The sequence below is a fragment of the Erithacus rubecula genome (assembly GCF_903797595.1).
Source record: "Erithacus rubecula genome assembly, chromosome: 16".
NCBI classification, from domain to species: domain Eukaryota; kingdom Metazoa; phylum Chordata; class Aves; order Passeriformes; family Muscicapidae; genus Erithacus; species Erithacus rubecula.
Window position 1 is genome coordinate 19,015 of NC_136668.1, and position 13,528 is coordinate 32,542.

Genomic DNA, 13,528 nt, shown 5'->3' on the forward strand with positions numbered 1-13,528 from the left:
AGGCACGCAAGCCCAGAGCTCCCTGAACTTGCAGCCCTCACGGGGCCATCGCTCCCCATCCCGCAGGTGCCCAGGGAGGGGCAGCTCTTAGCATTGCCCCACTATCTCCCAGTTGCCCCCAGTGGTTCCACTCCCCCCACTATGGTCCACAGCTTTCTCTGAGCTCTTCCTAGTGTGGTTCCAGGACCCCCTGTATGATTACAAACACTGTCATTATATCCCAGTTCCCCCAGTTATCTCAGATGATGCCAGTCTTTTCCATTTACTCCCTGTTGCCTCCAGCCTCATCCCAGTTTCTGCGAGTTTCCCGTATTCCCAGTTGCTCCCAGTATGATCCCTGTTATGGCCTCAGTCCCCTCAGCATGGTTCCAGTACCTTCCAGTTGATCCCAGTTGCTCCCAAGGTGTCCACATTTTCTTCCCAACATGGGCCCAGTAGCTCCCACTAACCCTCACTCAGGTTCCATTCCCACTGACTGTAATCCCAGTGACTCCCAGGATGATCTCAGTCAGAGCTGTAGTCGCTCCCAGTATTGTTCCAGTCCTTCCCAGTATGATCTGTTGCTCCCAGTCATCCTCAGTATGGTTCCAGTCACTCCCAGATCCTCCCGGTATTCTTCCAGTCATCCCCAGAGTGACTCCCTGTCTCACCCTGTGTGGGCCCAGTTGCTCCCTGTGACTTCCAGTATGGTTCCAGTTGTGGCCAGCACTTCTTCACTCTCAGTCCGATTGCAGTATGATCCCAGTCATTCTAGGATGTTCAGTATTATTCCAGTCACTCCCAGTATAATCCCAGCTACTTCCACTAAGATCCCAGTATGACTCTGATATGGGCATAGTGTAGTTCCAGTTGCTCCCATTTTCCCTCACTGTAGTTTCAGTGCATCCCAGTTACCGCCAGCATGTTCCCAGTCACTCCCAGTTGTCCTCAGCTGCTTCCAGACTGATTCCAGTTGCTCACAGCCTCTCTTAGTCACCCTCAGTGCAGCCCCAGTGTCTGCTAGTATGATCCCAGTCCTTCTGAGTATAGTTCCAGTTGCTCTCAGCTCCTCCCTGTGTGATCCCAGTTGCCCACAGCTGCCCCTCTCACAGTCCCAGTCACTCCATAGATGATCCCAGTCCCTCTCAGCATGGTCCCAATCATGCCCAGCAGTCCGCAGTATAGAGTAGTTGATCCCACTGACTCCCCAGTAACCCCCGGTGTGGTTCCAGTCCCCCCAGTATGGATACAGACACTATGGTTATATCAGTTCTCCCAGATGCCTCTAGCATAGTCCCAGTCGCTCCCAGTACTATCCCAGTATGAGTCCAGTATGATGCCAGTCTCTCCCAGCAGGGCCCCAGCCACTCACACTTGCCCTCAGTTGCCCCAGCATGATCCCAGTTTTCCCCCATCCCTTTCCCAGTCACTCCCAGTAATCGCCCCTATGGTCTCAGACATTCCCAGTATATCCCAGTTGCCCTGAACAATCTCATAGTCATTCCCAGGCACTCCCAGTTACTTCAGCATGGTTCACTTGTCCCCAGTTTTATCCCAATGCCCCTACAAGAGTCCCAGTGCCTCTCAGCATTGTTTTGGGGGTTTTTTGAGCTGGGAGGGGATGTTTGGACAATGCAGAACTCCAAAGCTGAGCAGAAAATTCCCCTTGGGGGACACTTGGGGGTCCCATCGGTAGCTGCTGTCAGAGGCAGCCTGGAGGAGCTGAGCCCTGTGTCCCACAGGACCATAAAATGGGGAGCCCAGGGAAGGGGGGAGGGCCACCATTGGCGGGACCGTCAACAACCTGGAGAGGGGTAGGGGGGACTCCTTGGACCCCCTGCACCCCAAAGCAGAGAATAAGGAGAGAAGGGATCCTGGGACCCCAAAATCCCCCAGCATCCCTAAATGGGAAGAGGGAAGAGGGAGGAGCTTTTCGGATTCCTGGGGCTCCCAGCAGCCTGGGGAGGGCAGGCACTGAGTAGATGGGGGACCCCCAATACAAGCGTGACCCCCAGCAGCTGGGACAAGGGGGAACCCCCAAACCCCAAAGGGGAGGGACCATTCCCAGGAACTCCTGGGACGTATTTTCAGTGCTGAATGTTGGTGTTTGGGAGGTTTTGATAGACCCCAGATGCCCAGGGATTTCTAGAGATGGACTTGGGCAGGAGGAACCCCCAACACAATGCACTCATCCCTTGTTTTTCCCCAAACCAGGATTTCCCATTCCTAACCCTTGGACCAATGGAGGAGGAAGAGGCTGCGAGGAAGAGGAAGTTGGCCCAGGATCCCCAGGCAGGTGAGGAGGAAGTTAGTGCCCCTTTCCATCTGTGTCCTGCTCCACCTCTCAGCCCAGCATGGCCTCTTTCTGCAGGACAACTTAGCTGCCGATGTCGTCCTACCCTTCCCTCTGGCACAGAGGCAAATCCCATCCTCTCCTTGTCCTTCTTTACGCAGACAAGGAGCTGAGCATGGAGACACGGGAGGACAAATTGCCATGGCAAAACCTCATGGAAGAGGCTGTTTGCAGCAGATCCACTTTGCAGGAATCCAACGGGGAGGAAAAGTCACAGAGATCTCCTACCAGGAGGGGCTGCAAACGCAGATTATGGGGATTTGAGGAGGAAAGACCCAGCCTGGGCCGGGCAGGCAGCCAGGGATTGAGCCAGAGCTTGGGCCCAGAAGTCCATGGGCAGCTTCATAATGGGGAAAAGCCCCACAAGTGCTTGGAGTGTGGGATGAATTTCAGAAGGAGGTACAGCCTCATCTGCCATCAGAGGATCCACACTGGGGAACGGCCCTACAAGTGTGGGGAGTGTGGGAAAGGATTCAGAGCCAGCTCCCAGCTGATCCGACACCAGAGGATCCACACTGGGGAGAGGCCCTACCAGTGCAGAGAGTGTAGGAAGACGTTTCAGACCAGCAGCAATCTCCTTCTGCATCAGCGCACGCACACAGACGAGAAGCCCTTTCGCTGCCCTGACTGTGGGAAGGGATTCAGGCAGAACTCCAACCTCATCACCCATCGGCGCATCCACACTGGGGAGAGGCCCTACAAGTGTGAGGAATGTGGAATGAGATTCAGCGACAGCTCCAACCTCATTTACCACCAGAGGACCCACACTACAGAGAGGGCCTACAAGTGTGAGAAGTGTGGGAAGAGCTTCAGAGTGTTCTCTGCACTGATCTGCCACCAGAACATTCACACTGGGGAAAGGCCATACAAGTGTCAGGACTGTGGGAAGGGCTTTAGGCACCGTTCTGCCCTGATCCTTCACCAAAAGATCCACAGTGGGGAGAGGCCCTATGAGTGTTCTGAGTGTGGGAAGAGGTTTCACTCCAGTTCCAAGCTCATCCAGCACTACCAGACGCACACGGAGGAGAGGCCCTACGAGTGTCCTGACTGTGGGAAGGGCTTCAGGCAAAACTCCCACCTCATCATCCACCGGCGCATCCACACTGGGGAGAGGCCCTACGAGTGTGAGGAGTGTGGGAAGAGCTTCTCCCAGAGCTCAACCTTGACCAAACACCAACGGAGACACCGGTAAGGGAAGCCTTGCGAGTGCCCCAAGTGCGGGAAGAGCTTTGTGCACTGCTCCAACTCCATCCCCCACTGCAGGACCCACATTGGGCAGAGCCCTTGTTACCCACATTCCCTGGGATCCATGTTCGGAAGACACCTGCCTGGTTATCCTTTTCTTTTGGCCTTAATTTTTGTCTCTTCTCCATCTCTTTGTGCACCAAAGCCAAGACAGATCAATCTGTCACATCAAAACACCTCAATTTTAACCCAAAGGGGCTCAATCCCACATCTAAGTGGAGCATTCCTTCCTCAAAACAACTCAATTCCACACGAACCTTACTGGATTACATGTTGTTGGATGCTGCTGGGAACCAGTGGAAAAGCCGCCTTGAAGCCTTGAGTTTCTCATGCTTCTCAAGGACAAAAAATTGTCACAGTGATTAAACACCTGCTGGATATGTGAGAGATGTGATGTTTTGCAGAAAGCATGTTTTCAAAGTTGCATTCTTGGACTAATGAATCTTTTCTATTCTGTTTTGCATGTACTACCCTATATATGTGTAGTGTTTCTTTAAATAAAGCTCTCTTTCTCTCTTTTGCTTCTCCATTACACGAGGAACTATGTTGCATTGTCCTTTCCGCCACTCTCCCAAAGCTTGAAGTGCAACATTTTGAGGTTCCCTCGCTACTTGAGTGAACTGAGATCTCTTTGAGCGATCGCTGCACTGGGATAAACCCAGAGCTGAATCTGCTGGCACCGGGACAGACCCAGCGAGGCTGTTGACAACCGGGGCTGTGCTCTGAGATAGGCTTTTCTAGCCAGAGCCATGCCAAGAGCAGACTGAGAAACCCAGAAAACCAGGACAGCAGAACCTGGGGCCACCACCAGAGCTCTGATGATGGCCAGTGTCGAAGCCATCTGGGGACATCACAGACCCACCCTGACTGCAGTAGGATGGGAGATCCACAGAAATTATCAGCTGTTTCCTCCCTCACAGAGAGAGGTAACATGAGCAGTTTTGCTCATGAGAGCCAATAGTTGGCTTGTTTGGAATGGTGAACTCCTGGCTAGCTGCTAGGAGGATCAGAGTTCTCTTTAAAAATGGATAAGAAAAAGAGAGACAGCTTTATTTAAAGAAACACTACACTTTATATATTTCAGTGATAACTGAAAAACAGAACAAAAGACTTATTGGTCCAAGAAGGCAACACCTAATTGAAAACATGCTTTCTGTAAAACAACAAATCTCTCATGAACCCTGCAGGTGTTTAATCCATGTTATAATTTCCTGGCCTTAAGCAGGCTAAGAGGCTTCAAGGCTGCTTTTACCTTGGTTCCCAGCAGCATCCAATGACATGTTCCCCTTTCCAAAAAATATTATAAAATTGAAAAAAATGAATCTGTACTCCATTGCAGGGCCACATGCAAAGGAGGAGAAACACATACAGGAGACCTGAGGATACCACCCTGGGAAGGTTCCAAATATCTTGATCTTTCTTGCAAAAAGTCCAGCACCAAAGATTTCAGAGCCACCAAGGTGAGAAGGGGTTGGAAGGAGATTGGGAGAAGTGATATCCAGATTTAGAGCAGTGGGATCGGGATTATGTGGAGGTGGCTGGGGGATGGATTTGATAGTAAATAAAACTTTGGCAATTCCTGATTTCTGTCCCATTCATTTTTAGTCAGTTCAGTTCTGTTTTCAGAGTGCCGTTGTCGCAGCTCAGACACACTGCAGTTCCTGTGGCCATCTTTAACGTTCAGAAGTTGCTTTTATATTTTTGACGCCCTTTGGCTGCAATCTTGCCTCCTTTGCAGCCAGGTCCTTCCCCCTCTCCATGCCTCTCTCCCATTTCTTTTGGCCTAAAATCACCCAAAAGGGCCTCAAATGCAGCCTAAATCCACCAGGTTTGGCCTAAAATCAGCCAAAAAGGCCTCAAATCTACACAAAGAGGTCTAAAATCATCCAAAAGGGCCTAACATTGTCCAAAATGGGCCTAAAATCCAGCCTAAAACTGATCAACTTTGGCTTGAAATCAGCCAAATGGGTTTAAAATCAAACCAAAGAGTCTAAAACTGCCCAAACTGGTTTAAAAACCACACAAAATTGCCTAAAATGACCTTTAAATACCCCGAATGTGTGCAAAATCCACCGTTTTTTTCCTAAAATCACCCAAATGGACCTAAAACACACCCAAACTGGCCAGAAACTCAGCCAAAGGGACCCAAAATCACCCTAAAATCAGACCCCTGGTTCTGAAAGGCTTCATGCCAGCTGATCGCTGCCATATTTCTGCACCCTAAATTCTCACATTTGGACACTGAATTCCCAAATTTTCCCTAAGGAGGTCCCAAAAATTTCCTCTAGAGGATCCAAACTTCCCATGTTTGGACTGAAGTTTTTCTATACAGACCCCAGTAATTCCCTATGGCATCCTCCAAAATCCTATTTGAGGACACCAACATTGCAAAATTTCCCAATAGAAACCTAAAAATTCCCATGTTTGGACAGCAAAAAAAAAAGCCAACTTCCCAATGTAGACCCCATAATTCTCAAAATTTTCAATATAGGCCCAAAAAATCCCTACAAACACTACAAAATTCCCTTTAAATTACCCCATGATTTCCTTACAGGAACCCCAAAATTCCCAAGAGACCCCCCAAATTCCCTTAAAGGACCCCAAAATTCCCAAAAATTCTCAATAGGGACCACAGAATTCCCTAGAGGAACTCTAAGAATTGCCTGGACAGAGCTCAAAATATCAAGAAATTCCCTTTGAGAACCCCAAAATTCTCCTCTAGAGACCCTGAGAGCCCCCTGGACTCTGTATAGGGTCCGCCAGGCCCCTATAAATGCCCTATAGACCTCTCAGACCGCCTTTAGGGAATCCCCAGAGCCCACCAAATCCCCTACAGACAAGCTGAAATCATCTATAGAGAACCTCAGATCCCCCAGTCCGCTACAGAAATCCTAATCCCCCTTAATGGACCCCACAAATCCCCTACAAACAAGTTCCAGAACTGGAACTAAGATGGGACTAATACCAAGACCGATACTGAAACCAGTCCCAGAACTGGCACTTGGACCAAGACTGAGATCAGCACTGACACAGAGACAGGCACCAGGAGAGCTCCAGAACTGCTCTGGGACAGGGACCAGCAGTGGGAGAACTCCGGGACTGAAACTCAGAGAGGCACCGGAACCAGCACCAATATTGGCACTGGCACCAGAACCGAGACTGGCACTGGCACCAGAACTGAGACTGAGATTGGCACTGGGAGCACTCTGGCACCAACACCGGTACTGGTACCAGCACTGGGACTGGAACCACTTGAAAACAGAGACCATGACCAACTCTGAGTCCAAGACTGAAAACAGAACCAGCACTGGCACCGAGACTGGCACCGCTATAGGACCTAGATTGAGACCAACACTGTGGAAGCTGAGACAGAGAGTGCTGTGGATTTAATTGGCATTTGCAGTTTGATAACCAAGATGCCTTGGCAAGAGCAAACAGAGCTATGATGATTACAAGAATATTGGTTCAAGACTGGTGACTGGAAAGAGAATTGAACTAAATAAACAGAAATGTACAATTTGTCTGGGTGATGTTTAACCCAATCAATGTTGTCAAAAATTCCAGCCTTTCTAAAAATGGTGTATAAACAATTGTAGCTCACAATAAATTTGGATTCTGATCATGAGTCAGCAGTCCCACTCACTCTCTCAATAGTCAATAAAATCCCCTGGGACCAGCACCGAGACTGGCATCAGAATGGAGACCGAGACCCAGATTGGGACCAGAACCAACACCAGAACCAAGACTGGAACCTCTTCAAGACGGGCACTGGCACTCGGACTGAGACCGAAACCGTTCCAAATCTGGCACTGGGACCAAGACTGAGACCATGACAGACATTGGGACTGGCACTGGGAGCGCTCCAGGACAGCTCTGGGACTTGGACTGGCACTGGCACTGGAAGAACACTGAGACTGATAGCGGCACCAGAACCGGAACTGAGACTGGCACCGTTCCAGGAATGAGCCTGAGACCGAGATTGGCACAGGGAGCACTCCGGGACCAACACCAGCACCAGTACCAGCACTGGGACTGAAACCACTCTGAGACCAAGACCAAAAGTGAGACCAAGACAGAGACTGAAATAAGAACCACCTCAGACACCGAGACCGGCACCAGTATCAGACCAGCAATGAGACCAAGGCCAGCACTGCTCTGGGATTGAGATTTAGACCAGGACAGGAATCAGCACCAGGAGTGCTTCAGGACTGCTCCATGACTGGGATTGACACCGGGATCTCCACATTCACTCTGGAGAGTTTTGGCTGTGCCCCCACACTGCGAGGGTGCGAAGCCGCTCGTGGAGGAATAGCGAGGGGATCAGCCAGCCAAACAATGTGATTGATAAAGCATAATCCCACTTTACTGAGAGCATCAGGCAGTTTTATAGCCCAAAATAGCATAAATCAGCATTATTCATATTAGTACAATCTTACTGGTTTTTACTAAGTACGCCTTCTCTTATTGGTTATTGCAAGTGTGAGATAATCATGCCTACTGAATTTCTAGCCAAAAAGCATACGTGCTATCCCGCTGCTCCTACTTCCCTTATACTTATTGCTATATAGTATCCGTCCCAGGGTTATACCTCGCTTGCAACGAGCTTCCCTGGAAGTTAAGGCCTTGATTGAACAATGGACATATGTATTACTTATCGACTAACTCTGCAAATTATGCTAGCTGCATTGCTTTTGCAAAAGTCTCTTAACAGCAAACACTGCTGCTCAGCAAAATTTGCTTAAGAGCAAGGCCTAGCTACTACTTAGCAGGAGCTGCTCTCCTGCAACAAGGCCTCAGCCAAGCCATATCCACAGTTGTGTCCATGGCTTTCTAACCAATTCTCAACACCACACGGGACTGGGAGGGATCCCTGGGTGGGGCAGGACTGCCTCGGTTCACATCATTCCAGTGCAGGGATCCCAGTCCATGTGATCCCAGTTTGTCCAATCCCAGTCCATGTAAACCCAGTTTGTACAATCCCATTCTGCATGGCCCTGACCCATCTGGTCCCAGTCTGTGCAGTCCCAGTCTGGAGGATCCCAGTCCATGTGATCCCAGCCCCCATGATCCCAGTCTGGATCGTCCTGCGTGATTCACACTGCCAGGGTCTGGAATTCCAGTTCCCAGCCAGGAAAAGATGCTCCTGCCCTTGAAGGCAAAGCTCTTCAGTAGGGGCCAGAAGCCAAGTGCAGCAAGATCTTACAGGGACATTTCACTGCCAGCCTTCAGAACCTCACCCATAGCTGTTGCAGCTCCTGCACTGGGAATTGAATCAGGGCAGGTCTTTAGTGGAAGCTGCCCTGGGTCAAGGGAGACCCTGACAGAGACACAGAGGAGGCAGAGAGAGGCAGGAGAGAAAGGAGGACAGAAACACAATCAGCTGAGAAGGTGTCACTGCAAACAGAACTGGAATTGACTGAAAGGGAATGGGACAGAAATCAGGAATTGTCAAAGTTTTATTTACTATCAAATCCATCCCACCCAGCCAGCCACACACAATCCCCATCCCACCGCTCCAAATTTGGATTCCACTTCTCCCAATCTCCTTCCAACCCCTTCTCACCCTGGCGCCTGTGGAATCCAGAAAGGTTCGTGTGGGATTGAGCTGAGGAGGGAACAAGGCACTTTGAAGTTGGATTGAGCCCTTTTGAGTCAAAATTGAGGTCTTTTCACTGGGATTTGAGAGGTTTTGAGGTTTTGAGGTTTTCAATTCATCTTGGTGTTTGGAGAGCAACGAGATGGAAGAGAGGAAAATTAAGGCCAAAACAAAAGGCAGGTGTCTTCTGAACATGGATCCCAGGGAATGTGGGTCACAAGGGCTCTGCTCAGCGTGGGTCCTGCAGTGGGGGATGGAATTGAAGCAGTGCATGAAGCTCTTCCTGCACTCAGGCCACTTGTAGGGCTTCCTTTACCAGTGCCCCCATTGATGTTTGGTCAAGGCTGAGCTCTGGGAGAAGGTCTTTCCACACTCCTCACACTTGTAGGGCCTCTCCCCAGTGTGGATGCATTGGTGGATGATGAGGTGGGAATTTTGCCTGAAGCCCTTCCCACAGTACAATCAGCGGAAAGGCCTCTCTTCTTTGTGTGTCTGGTAGTGCCTGAGAAGATCAGACCTGGAGTGAAACCTCTTCCCACACTCAGAACACTCATAGGGCCTCTCCCCTGTGTGGATCCTTTGGTGAAGGACTAGGGTGGAACGCTGTCTGAAGCTCTTCCCACAGTCGCCACACTTGTATGGTCTTTTCCCAGTGTGGATATACTGGTGGCGAATGAGGTGCGAGTTTTGCTTGAAACCCTTCCTGCACTCAGGACACTCGTAGGGCCTCTCCTCAGTGAGGATGTGTTGATGGATGATGAGGCTGGAGCTTTTCGTGAAGCCCTTCCTGCAGTCAGGACACTCGTAGGGCCTCTCTCCAGTGTGGATCTTTTGGTGGCGGATCAGATTGGCACAGGACATGAAGCCCTTCCCACAGTCCCCACACTTGTATGACTTTTTCCCAGTGTGGATGTACTGGTGGCAGATCAATTGGGCATGCTGCCTGAAGGCCTTCAAACACTCCTCACACTTGTAGGGCCTCTTCCCAGTCTGGATCCTCTGGTGGCAGCTCTGCCTGAAGCTCATCCCACACTCCTCACACTCGTGGGGCTTTTCCCCAGTGTGGATGCACCGGTGGCTGACAAGATGGGAGTTTTCCCTGAAGCCCTTCCCGCAGTCAGGGTAGTCAAGGGGCTTCTTGTCTGTGTGTGTGCGCTGGTGAACGAGAAGACTGCTGCTGGTTTGAAACCTCGTCCCATACTCACAACACTCGTAGGGCTTCTCCCCAGTGTGGATCCTCTTGTGGTAGATCAGGAGGTACCTCTCTCTGAAGCTCATCCCACACTTGTGGGGCTTCTCCCCATCACGAAGCTGCTCATGGACCACCAGGTCCAAGCTCTGGCTCGATCTCCGGCCCAGCCCAGGCTGAATCTTTCCTCCTCAGATCCCCGCGATCTGCGCTTGCAGTCTGGTGCGGGATCTGCACAGCTTTTCCTCTCTGTTGGATTCCTGCACAGTGGAGTGGCTGAAAATGGCCTTTTCCACAAGGTTCTGCCGTGGGGATTTGTCCTCCCTGGTCTCCGTGTTCAGCTCCTTGTCTGGACAAGGAAGGACAAGGAGAGGATGGGATTTGCCTCTGTGCCAGAGGGAAGGGGAAGGACATCCCAACAGCACAAGGCAGGAATGCGTCGGCAGCTAAGTTGTCCTGCAGCTGGGTGCCGTGCTGGGCTGGGAGATGGAGCAGGACAGAGGGGGAAAGGAGCAGTGACATCCTCCTCACCTTCCTGAGACTCCCGGGGCATCTTCCTCTTCCTCGCAGCCTCCTCCTCCTCCATCGGGCCAAGGGTTGGGAATGGGAAATCCTGGTTTGGGGAAAAACAAGGGATGAGTGCGTTGTGTTCGGGGTTCCTCCTGTCCAAGTCCATCCCTAGAAGTTCCCAGGCACCTGGGGTGCATCAGAACCTCCCAAACACCAACACTCAGCCCTGAAAATGCATCCCAGGAGTTCCTGGGAATGGTCCCTCCCCTTTGGGGTTTGGGGGTTCCCCCTTGTCCCAGCTGCTGGGGGTCACACTTGTATTGGGGGTCCCCCATCTACTCAGTGCCTGCCCTCCCCAGGCTGCTGGGAGCCCCAGGAATCCGAAAAGCTCCTCCCTCTTCCCTCTCCCCATTTAGGGATGCTGGGGGATTTTGGGGTCCCGGGATCCCTTCTCCCCTTATTCTCTGCTTTGGGGTGCAGGGGGTCCAAGGAGTCCCCCCTATCCCTCTCCAGGTTGTTGAGGGTCCTGCCAATGGTGGCCCTCCCCCCTCCCTGGGCTCCCCACTTTGGGGTCCTGGGGGACACAGGGCTCAGCTCCTCCAGGCTGCCTCTGACAGCAGCTACTGATGGGACCCCCCAAGGGGAATTTTCTGCTCAGCTTTGGAGTTCTGCATTGTCCAAACATTCCCCCTCCCTAAAAAAAAAACCCAAAACCATGCTGAGGGCACTGGGAGTATTGTAGGAGCAACTGGGATAAAACTGGGGACAAGTGAACCACGCTGAGTTAATTGAGTGCCTGGGAATGACTATGAAATTGTTCAGGGCAACTGGGACATACTGGGAGTGTCTGAGACCATAGAGGTGGTGACTGGGACCTAACTAGGAGCAATTGGGAAAAGGATGGGGGAAAACTGGGATCATGCTGGGGCAACTGAGGGCAAGTGTGAGTGGCTGGGGCCCTGCTGGGAGAGACTGGCATCATACTGGACTCATACTGGGATAGTACTGGGAGCGACTGGGACTGTGCTAGAGGCATCTGGGTGAACTGATATAACCATAGTGTCTGTATCCATACTGGGGGGACTGGAACCACACTGGGAACAGTTGTGACCATGCTGTGAAGAACTGGTATCACACTGGGGGCTACTGGAGAGTCAGTGGAAGCTATTCCTCTATACTTGTGGCAGCTGGGTATGACTGGGCCATGCTGAGAGGGACTGGGATCATACATGGAGTGACTGGGACTATGCTAGGGGCAACTGGGTTCACACAAGGAGGAACTGGGAGCAACTGGAACCTTGCTCAGAAATACTGGAATCATACTGGATCATACTGGCAGCAACTTGAACTGCACTGAGAGTGACTGGGAGAGGCTGTGAGCAGCTGGGATCAGTTTGGAAGCAGCTGAGGACAACTGGGGGTGACTGGGAACATGCTGGTGGTAACTGGGGTGCACTGGGAGAGACTGAAATCACAGTGAGGGGAAATGGGAGCAACTGAAACCACACTGGATGATAATGGGAGCAGCTGTGCCCATGTCAGTCATACTGGGATCCTACTGGAACTATCTGGGATCATACTCAGAGTGACTGTAATTGTACTGGCAACATCCTAGAATGACTGGGGTCATACTGCAATAAGACTGGGAGTGAAGGAAAAGTGCTGGCCACAACTGGAACCATACTGTACTGAGGCCACACTGGGAGTGATAAGGAGTCACTCTGGGAATGACTGGAATGATACTGAGAGGATGTGGGAGTGACTGGGGTCACTGGAGATGACTGTAACCATACTGGGAATGACTGGAAGCAACAGATCATACTGGGAGGGATTGGAAGCCTACTCAGGGTGACTACGGCTCCTGCTGGGATCATCCTGGGAGCCACTGGGATTACAGTGAGTGTGAGTGGAACCTGACTGGGAGTTGCTGGGAGCTACTGGGCCCATTCTGGGAGGAAAATGTGGACACCTTGGGAGCAACTGGGATCAACTGGAAGGTACTGGAACCATGCTGAGTGGACTGAGGCCAGAACATGGATCATACTGGGACCAACTGGGAGTATGGGACACTGACCGAAACTGGGATCAGGCTGGAGACAACTGGGAGGAACTGGGAAAGACTGGCATCATTCTGAGGTAACCGGAACCTTACTGGGACACCTGGGATATAGTGAGAGTGTCTGTAACCATACGGGGGGGACTGGAACCACACTGGGGACAACTGGGAGATAGTGGGACAATGCTGAAAGAGAACTGGGGCTACTCTAGGGATCATGCTGATAGGAACTGGGAACAACTGGAACTATTCTGGCAGCAACTGGGATCATCCTGGGATCACATGAGAGCAGCTGGGTCCATGCTGGGACCCAGCATGAGATGGATGAGACTGGGATCACACTGAGGGTGACTGGAATCCTACTGGGATGGACTGGGAGTGGCTGTGAACAACTGGAATGATGCTGAAAGCAACTGGGAAGAAGTGAGAGTGACTGAGAAAATGCTGGGGGTGACTGGGATATACTGGGAGAGACAGGGAGTCACAGGGATTATACTGGAGGCTAGTGGTGATATGCCGGCATTGACACGGAGAACTGGGGCCATTGCCGCATACTGGGAGCGACTGGGACTATGCTATGGGTTAACTGGGAGAACTGGG

General features: G+C 51.4%; 1 protein-coding gene across 1 annotated transcript; it reads left to right on the forward strand.

Annotated features, from left to right (window-relative positions):
* The first annotated feature begins 1,741 nt into the window (after positions 1-1,741).
* Positions 1,742-5,090, forward strand: LOC306808999 (uncharacterized protein). The gene is made up of 2 exons (XM_079320066.1): positions 1,742-2,275; positions 2,434-5,090. Exons 1-2 carry the CDS (start codon positions 2,131-2,133, stop codon positions 3,522-3,524), a joined length of 1,236 nt encoding a protein of 411 aa, XP_079176192.1. The 5' UTR covers positions 1,742-2,130; the 3' UTR covers positions 3,525-5,090.
* The last annotated feature ends 8,438 nt before the right edge of the window (positions 5,091-13,528 follow it).